Genomic DNA, 9,361 nt, shown 5'->3' on the forward strand with positions numbered 1-9,361 from the left:
CCTTGTAAGCCAGAGAAACAGGTCCATTGTAAAAATGAAAGAATCCAATCAGCTGATCCAGAAACTGCTTGCAGCTGACATCAGGGAGCTCCACCGCACAGCCCAGCACCTGCAGAGAGGGACACCAGGAAGACATCTTCCTTCCTGAGTCTGAGCCCGAGTCTCAAATCCAGGCATCTGGGGCTCCACAGCCAGACTTCACTGTCCCACAGAACTGATGTGCTGCCCTGGCCCCACATCCTCCACAGAGATCAGGTGCTTCTTATACCTACTCAGGTTGCCAACCTGAAATGCCTCCTCCTTCATGTCTATTTGTCCAGGGCTTTCCCATCCCCTCCTGAACCAGTCTAGCCTCCCTGATGCCTGTTACAATCACTCAAGCCAATGTTGACCTCTACTCTGGCCCCTGGCACTGTTAGGACTGTTAGGTATTTAATTAGGGACATTGGGTGTTTAATTTGGGTTTTATTACAAACACCAGACAGGACTCAAACTGTCTCATGTATGACCATCTCACCACCCCAACTGGATGAAGGACCTGGAGAACAGAGATTGGGTGATCATAGGTTAAGAGCATCAAGTTGCTGAACGTACTTCGTAATTTTACAAAGTAAGACTATCTTAGTTCTTGCGCAGTTAGAAAGTAGTCTGGCCATGTCTTTAAAGAGTCTGAGAAAAGTTCACATTCTTTGGTTCAGTAATTCTGCCTCTAGGAATCTTCCCTAAGGGAATCATTAACCCACAAACCCTGACAGAAAACAAAACAAAACTTCTCTCCCAATGTAAGCTGCACTGACACCAGGATCTTCTTTTTGGCCACTGATGTAATCCAAGAGCTTACAATAGTCTGGCACACAGCAAGAGCTACCTTCTTCCTCAGTAGAATGATAGAGTGACTGCAATGCTAATCAGAAACCCACCCGCTTTTCTTTAGAAACTGTGAAACTGATTCTAAAAGGGAAACTGGAAGGACCAAAAAGATTCAAAGTTTGGAAAAGATTAAGGTTGGAGGGCTTATACCACCTGGTTTCAAGGCGGTGTATTATTTGTATAGGCTATTCCAATAGATGAATGGAAAAGAAAAGAGAACCCAGAAATAGGTCCATTTAATGGTCATCTAATTTTTCACAAAGGAGCCAAAGGAATGCAATTGGGAAAGCAGTTTTTTCAAACAATGGTGCTGGAACAACCTATGTACTGGCAAAAAAATGACCCTTGACCTCCACTTCACACCATACACAAACATTAATGAATCCATCTATAGATCTCAACTTAAAAACTAAAACTATAAAACTTACCAAAAATATTGGAGAATATCTTCTTCAATGAGGTAGGCAATGGTTTTAGTCAAGAAAAGCAATAGAGAAAGCAATAGAGATAAGAGATAAAGCTGATACATTAGACTTAACATTAAAAATGTCTGCTCATTTAAAAACATCATTAAAAACTTAACAGGCGCACCACAAACTGGGAGAAAATTTTGTAAAAGTATGTCTCTGACAATAAAACTGATATCCAGCATATCTATAACAAACTTCTACGACTCAATAAAAAATAAAATCCCTGTATAAAAAATAGGCACACGTTTTAGACAGGTATTTCTCAAAGGAAGAAGATATACAAACGACCCTTAGGCACATGAAAAAACCTTATCATTAGTCATTAGAGAAACACAAATTAAAACCAGGCTGACATATCACCACAACCAGCAGAATGGTTAAAATGAAAGACATCAGCACTGATGACACATGGAATAACTGGAATTCTCATACACAGCTGGCAGGGCTGTAAATGATAAAACCACCTTAGGAAAAGCTCCAGAAGTTCTCATAAAATCACGTATACCTACCCTATTGACCCAGCAATTCCACACCTAGATATTTACCCGTGAGAAACAAAAACTTACAGGACAGGAATGTTCCTAGAGGTTTTATTCTTAACTGCCTGAAACTGGACACAGTTCATGTATCCATAAAAAGGAGAAAAGTATTATTTCATTCATAGGATGCTCTAGAATAGGCAGAACTAATCTATGGTGAAAAAAATTCAGAATAATGGCTGCCTGCGATGGGGGAGAGGATATGGTAGAATTAGGTAGGGAAGGACATCAAGCAACTTTCTGGAGTGATGCAAACATTCTATATCGTGAGGGGGATTTGTGCTGCACAGGCACACCATTTGTCCAAATGCATTAAACGGTACACTTGAGAGCTGTGCTTTTCATCAGATGTCAATTTTACCTCAAAAGAAAAAAAAAAAAACCCAATACTGAACCCTAGTTAATGTTACACATGACAAAGTATTAGGTTGGGGGTTACTATAATGTGTGCAACTTTGAAAAGCATTAAAATAAAACTGGACCGATAAGGATAAATGGATGAATCAACAAATATGTGATAAAGCAATTACAGCATAATGTTCTTGCAGAGTGTATGAGGTTATGTGAATATTTACTGTGAAATTCTTTTAACTGTTCAGTTTGTTAGAAAATTTTCATAATAATGTTTGAAATAATACCTGCAAAGCTGAATATATAATACCTCACGCTTAAGCATCCCTTCACCTTAGTAATCAGTTTAAAATAAGTACTGGGCCTCCCTGGTGTTCTAGAGGTTAAGTCTCAGCACTTTCACTTTTATGACCTGAGTATGATCCCTGACCAAGAAGCTAACCCACAAATGGCGCAGCAGACCTCTCCTGTCTCTCCCGCTGCTCCCCTCAGCAGTGTATTTCTGCCAGTCTGCCTGTTCTGCTCCCTACCCTGTCTCTGGTGAATTCTCATTCCTCATACTTCTGGCCTGCATCCCAGTTCTTCTACACAAAAAATAAAGTAAGTACCATGTAGACATGGTACAAAAACATTTTAGAGGATATGATATACTACTGGGTTATCAGAAAGTCATGGCGCATTTTTGTTTGAAAACCATAGAAAAAATACCTCATGACTTTTCTGCCATCCCAATAGCTATAAAGAAATGTTTATTATCTTTTTTCTAGAAATCTTTAAAACCTAATACATATTTGTCGATATCCTAAGAGTTTCTGGATCACCTGATAAGTGTAGAAAAAAGAAAAGACAGAAGTTAAAAACTCAAGTTGTATCACAAACAGAATTTCTGTATGTTGGCCTGAGTCTTTTGAAGGAGAGGAGACACGAGCCATGGTGGAAGTGTCACGAGGAGGACTTGGCTATGACAGGCGCCTGCAGAGTGACACAGGAATCATGGACCATACTGGACACAGTGCATGGAAGGGGTAGGAGATCTGAGGCCAAAAGCATGGAAACCATTCCCTTCTAAACTTTACCATTACGACACTCATCCCCAAGACAACGGACTCACAGAGGAGACGACCCTGACAGCACTGATCCTGCCTGTTAAACTTACCCAAAGGTAATCTCCGTCAACCTTTATGGCGAACTTAAGTTTCCGCAGACGAATGAGAGTTGGGGGAGAGGCGGAAATGTCTGAAATACAGTGGACAACTCCGGCGATCTGTCCACAGAGCAGCTCCTGTTGGTCAAGCAGGGTCTATAGGAAAAGAGCAAATTCCAGATAAAGAGCTGACTCCTGTGTTATTCCTTAGAGTGGGAGTTGGCAAATGTGCTGCCGGTTTTTACATGATCCATGAGCTTAGAATGGTTTTTATATATTTTTAAAGATTATGAAAACAACACAAGGAATATGTGATAGATACCTTCTGTGACTTGCAAACTAAAGGATTCACTCTGACTTTTTTAGAAAAAATTTACTGACCCTCACCCAGGGTGACAAGCATCAAAGAACGTCCACAGTGAACACCTAAGATGATTGCACAGAACTACAATTTTTTTCATAGGATTAATGCAGGCACATGCATGGGAAGAAGTATGAGCCTTTCATCCTTCTTCAAATCCCCTGCAGAGTGGCAAGAGGAGCCTAGGCTAATCCCAACTACCCGAATCAGAGCACAGTCACATGAGCAAATACACAGAAGTTCCTAACAGTCTCACCAGCCACTAAACTGGGGCAGGCAGGCTTAGGTGACGTGAGAGGAAACGAAGAATTCTTTCCTGTAAGAACTAAACTTGAACCGAATCAGGGCTCTAGATGTTACTACTACTTTAAAGAAGCTACAGTGTGTAGGAGACACTGAATGACCATGCAGGAACAAACAGGTGTGAGCCACACTCTTAACATTCGCCCGGGCATTCCAACATTCTACCGCACACACGACTGGGCTTGTCCAGGCACTAAGGGGCACAGGAGGAAGACAGGATGGGTGGCGGGTGAGGAGAGGAACAAAATGGATTTAAAACAGAAAATAACCAGATGGAATATGTGGACCTCGTTTGTTCCCTTATTAGCAAGGGGGCGGGAGAAGAGGGGGACGGACAGACTAAGGAACATGTAAGATAATAAAGGCAAAATTTCAATGTAGACATGATCAGAAGATGTTAAGAAATTATTGTTACTAATTATTGTAACTTTTGTTAGTTGTGATGTTAAAAAAAATGTCCTTTTCTGTTAGATGTTACTTGATAGTGGCGAGATGACATAGTATCTAGGATTTTCTTCAAAACACTTCAGGAAAAAAGCAGAGGGGTTGGGTTGGGGTTAGGACAGGTGTTACAAAACTGGGGATGTGCCTAAAATTGTGATGCTCGCGACAGGAATATGAGGTGATGATACTCTCCTCTCTTTTGCATATGTTTGGATGAGAATTTTTTTTTTTAATGAGTTGATCAAAACTTGAGAGCAAGGGGAGGCAAGTGGGAAATCATGAAGGGGACAGAGAGCCGGAGAAGGTGGAAGTCCTGAGCTGCTTAGAAATTTCAAGACCAGAACAACAAGAAAAAACACAATGGAGTTAAGAAATGTGCAAAGCCTGGATTATGACAGAAAACAGGCCCAACATAAACCCTATACTTTGAAAAGTTGCCACTTTGAGGCAGCGGGAATCCCCACCAACAATAAAACACTGTATGGCTTACCTGGGAAGGATAAAAATAACAGATGCCAGCTCTGGTTGGATCTCCTTCTCCCTTTACCTTTGAACCATCATAAAGGAAAAAGTAATTCCACCTGGCAAGAGAACAGAAGGGAGCCATTTTCCTTTTATCCGGTGATCAAGGCCTTTTAAAACACAGCTTCCTATTGCCCAAGCCAGGAAGGACTCACCATGCTGTCTGAAAAGCCTTCTGGTGGCCCCTGTAGCTACAAAGTCGATAAAACCATTTCATAAATAGAGTCGAATCAAACTAAAAATAACGCCTCTATCCAGCCAGCAGACTATCTGCGGAAAGCCAGAAAAGGAGCTGCAGGAAAGAGAAGCACCCGCAATGACGCCTCTTATTTGAGATGGGGAACCTTTAACTCTATAACCACATGGTGCTGTGAACTGTCCTTTAAGGCTCAGATAACAAAATAAGGGAGATGGTCTTGGTGTCTCCCCGGCTTCCCGCAGTCCCCCACTTCCTGCATTCAATTCATAAACCTTTACTGAGGGCCCACAGGGCAAGCTGCCTTGCCAGTCCTGAGGCCACAGGATGAAAGGCAGACAGTAAACATGCCAGTTCAGTGCCGGACAGTGAATCTCTAAGGGGAAAGAGGCCAATGGGAATTCACAAAGAAACACCAACCCCTCTCTGTCTAAACCTTCCCAAGACCTTAAGTAAAACTCAAGCCTAATCCCTGGTTGGACTTCTGATTCCCTCAGTCTGGAGGATTCTCCTCCATTTCCATAACTTTCTATTCTTCCCTAAAGACTACAGTCTGCTCCGCAGTACAATGGTGTAGGATAAGGTACAAGTATCAGGCTTTTCTGCCCTCCCGCCATTGGGATAGATGACGGAACCCTGTGGTCCCGAATGCATGCCTGATGGTGGGCACCTGGAGTGGGGTGTGGCCATGCGTAAGTGGGTACACCTGGGCTGAGAGACTGAGCTTATAAGGGTGGCATCACGGGAATGCAGGCAGAAGCAGAACCACCAGAGAACACCGGAGAGCCTAGACAGAGTGAAGACTTGCTGGGGGCTGGCAGGCCTCCCAGCCCCTCAGTACCCCTGCCTGCTGTGTACCTGGTAAATCCCAATAAAAGCCTGCAAAAGCCACTGAGGGCTCTAGGACTCACTCCTCCTTTACCCCATTTGCTGGATCAGAAAACCTGCACTGTGTCTTCCTGCCATTACACATGGTAATTACAAAGGAAGTGCCCCCAAAGCTGGCCCCGGCCTTTGCCTCCATATCTCTGAAAGGACACTTAACCAGACTAGACTGGAAGGGACAGCTGGGACTATTCTGTCTCTTGCACTCTTCTCTCCCGGGATCTACACCCTCCTCTACCATCACCGGTTCCCATTTTAGCTTCCTGCTGGCAAATGCTGCTTCTAGCACCTTCACTTACTAAAGTTCAAGGGCCAGATATGAAACTGGCAGCAGGGCACGTTCAGAGCAAAAAGCTTCAAAAATGTTTCAAACCCAGCTCAGAAACCCACTGCCAGGTCTGATCCTACTCTTTCCCCCCGCATTCTCTAGACGGAAAGCACCCCAGCTTTTCCAGGCACACAAAAGAAAACCTGGGAGTCATTTTGAACTGCTCTTTTTCACTTCCACCACTTCGATTCATGTTTGCTGAACTAAATTTTGAGAGAGGATTAACCCAGTTGGGGTTGAGAAGGGAGTTTAAGGCAGATGATGTGTAACACCTTTCAAGAGCCAGACTGGCCAAACCTCGAAGTATAATTCTGCACCGCAACCATTTCCAGTCTTAGAAAAGCGGAGGTTACAGCACCCACATGATTATCCGAGCAGTGTGTGAGGGGCCACAGCTATCTTTTCACAATCTACTAGCAATACTGGACTCATTCGAATACTGCAAGAGGTTTGCAAGGTTATGACTCTTCATCTTGGGACTGAAATGGCTCACAGGCTGGATTTAACTGCTCTAAGGAGAAAGGAAATTTTTTTTCCTTAATAAAAAAAGACAGGGGCCACAGCTGCATGAGTCCCATCCCCCAGCCAGGGAGCTAACCCACATGGCAGAGCAGACCTCTCCTGGCTCACCCGCTGCTCCCCTCAGCAGTGTATTTCAGTGGATTCACCTGTTCTGCTCCCTGCTCTGTCTCTGGTGAATTCTCTTACCCCTCCCACCTCTGGCCTACACCCCGGTTCTTATATGCATAAATAAATACAATAAATCTTTAAAAAAAGAAAATCAAGACAATCTGGCTAGGGATTTTCAGTGAACAAAACAGCCATCCAGCAGCCTGGCAAGAGCTACATGGCAGAAGCCTGGTAACTCACCAGGAGGCTGACTTCGTCTCTGATGAGGTGGAGGTGGCCATTTACTCTCCAGTCGCCTTCATTCTCTTTATTTGGGGTTTCTTTTCCACTATGGCTTCTTTCTCCCCAGCAGTAATGACAGTTCCTCCCCGATCTAGAGAATCCGGGCATGGTAGGTTTGAGTTTTCAGTCTCACGGGTCAACTTGCTTCATCTTTATTCAGCATGAAAGTGCTACTTCCCGTCCATGAGCCCATCCACACCTCTTAGAACTCTGATAGAGAGTACAATAAAGCAAGATAGTCTACCAGGAGGTCAAATCCACTGATTTAGTTCCATAAGCATCAGCTCTTAGGCTCACTGCAGAATGACCTTTTCCAAGAGCTTCTTGCTAGGAAAGCCCAACAGAGGAAACACATGCGGCAGGCCAGGATCTGAAGCAATTTCTAGCTTATCTTGTTTAAAGCCATTCTGAAGGTTCTTTTAGAAGTTCTGAAGCTTCCTGTTCTAATACCAGTGCCTTGACCCTAAAATAAACACAAGGAATAGATTATTTCAGAAATCCACGAGCTAGCATGTGACCCACCAGGGTAGCAAACGGTCTATTTCAAGAGCTTTCCAGAAAGTTGAAAATTGTGTTTCCAAATAACAAAGAGAGGGTAACAGGACTTCAGAAGAAATTCCTTAGTTCCTTGAACAGTTTTGTCTCACAGAAGACAAACCTAAATGGTGTGAAAAAGCGCGGGTGTCAAAGACAGCTATACAAATAAGGTGGTTGCTGCAGTCATAGTGAACCCCAATTAAGGAACAATTTGACAGCCCAAAAGAAATCTGAGCATGTAGAAATCCAGAGCTGGGCATGTTTCCAAAGAACAAAAAGAGAATTTAACAAGTGGCTTTCAAACTCCCACAACAGAATAGACAACACAGCATTTCAGAGCATTTCAGAGTCAGTAGGAACCTCCCATGATTTACTCTAATCCTTGTCTTCTGTCCTCTCCTTTAAAAACTTAAAAAAAAAAAAAAAACCCTACCTTGACCTCTCTGGCTTGTTCCCTCCAAAAATAGGCAGTTCAGTGTTAAATTAATCCTTCCATCAAGCTAAAGGTGGTCTCCTCCCAACTCCCCCCCCCCCCCCCCGAAATCTAGATAACACTCTGCAGGAAAACAAAACAAGGTCTAATCCTTCCACAAGGTAACCCTTGGGTCACTTCAAAACTGTATTCCTATCATCACTTCCTCCAAGTTTAATGTCCCCAGTGACATGGTTTCAAATGCTTGCTCACCATCTGTTATCCTCCTGGGGACACAACAGTTTTTACCAGAGGACACACATCCTCTCTAACACTGCACCTCTGATGGCCTGTAAACATCTACCTTTTCTCCGTTCTAGGTATCTTGGGGTGGCCCTCCAGAGTCATTCTCAAGGTATTCTATATGAAACACGTGGAAGAGCATCTAAACTCCTGGAACCAAGAACAGGAGCCTGAAACACTCCATCCCTTGTTCCCAGAGCATTGGGCCCTATCCTGCAGAGGTCAATCTTATCTCAGAAAGGTCCAGAAGAAGTGGGTAACAGCTCTGGGGTAAGGTTGGTTTCAGGATGTGCCCAGAGTCAGAGAAGGATCTGGCAGCCTGGAAGTTAACAGTGGCAACCCAGAGGAGTCAACAAGTGGCTGACAAAGACGGAGGGGGGCCAGAAGGTGGGGTGTAGAAAGCGGAAACTGCGGGTCGGCAGGGCAGGAAGAGGGGTGCTAACGACCATAAAGGGCCAGGACGCGATCGGTAACTTCCCGACCGCACCGGGGAGGTTCTGGCCTCAGCTCCAGGGGGCTGGAAGCCGGTGGGCAAAAGCCCAGGGATCTACCGGGGCTCTCCGCCGGGTTCCCGCCCCTCGGTGACCCCGCGCCACTGGACACCGCCCACCCACCAGAGTAGCCAGGCACCCCGGGACTTGGGGTTCGGGGCTCCGGGCCCGGAGTGGGTAGCAGCAACGCGCCAGCGACTACCGCCCGGTACCTGCGCGCGCCTCAGAGAAGCCACCGGGTCACGCGCGGCCCGCGCCTACCGCCCCCTACAGTGCCCGGAGAGCTGGCGCGC

The 9,361-nt window shown here is 44.8% G+C and overlaps 1 protein-coding gene across 4 annotated transcripts in view; it reads right to left on the minus strand.

Annotated features, from left to right (window-relative positions):
• The window catches only part of HPS4 (HPS4 biogenesis of lysosomal organelles complex 3 subunit 2), a 40,987-nt gene extending 31,640 nt beyond the window's left edge, over window positions 1–9,347 (minus strand). For 2 of the 4 annotated variants that reach the window (XR_008551848.1, XM_037510782.2), the window contains exons 1-5: window positions 9,192–9,271; window positions 7,284–7,788; window positions 4,973–5,063; window positions 3,387–3,530; window positions 2–109 (exon numbers count right to left, since the gene is read on the minus strand). Coding sequence is in view for 3 of the 4 variants with exons in the window: in XM_037510782.2 (XP_037366679.2) it covers window positions 2–109; window positions 3,387–3,530; window positions 4,973–5,063; window positions 7,284–7,324 (384 nt within the window). In the remaining variant the exon portion in view is untranslated. The other 2 variants (XM_054695201.1, XM_054695202.1) reach the window with 2 other exon arrangements.
• Between the last annotated feature and the right edge of the window lie 14 nt (window positions 9,348–9,361).

Source organism: Talpa occidentalis, unplaced genomic scaffold, assembly GCF_014898055.3.
Source record: "Talpa occidentalis isolate TD23 unplaced genomic scaffold, MPIMG_talOcc4v2.1 talOcc4.14, whole genome shotgun sequence".
In the NCBI taxonomy this organism is placed as follows: domain Eukaryota; kingdom Metazoa; phylum Chordata; class Mammalia; order Eulipotyphla; family Talpidae; genus Talpa; species Talpa occidentalis.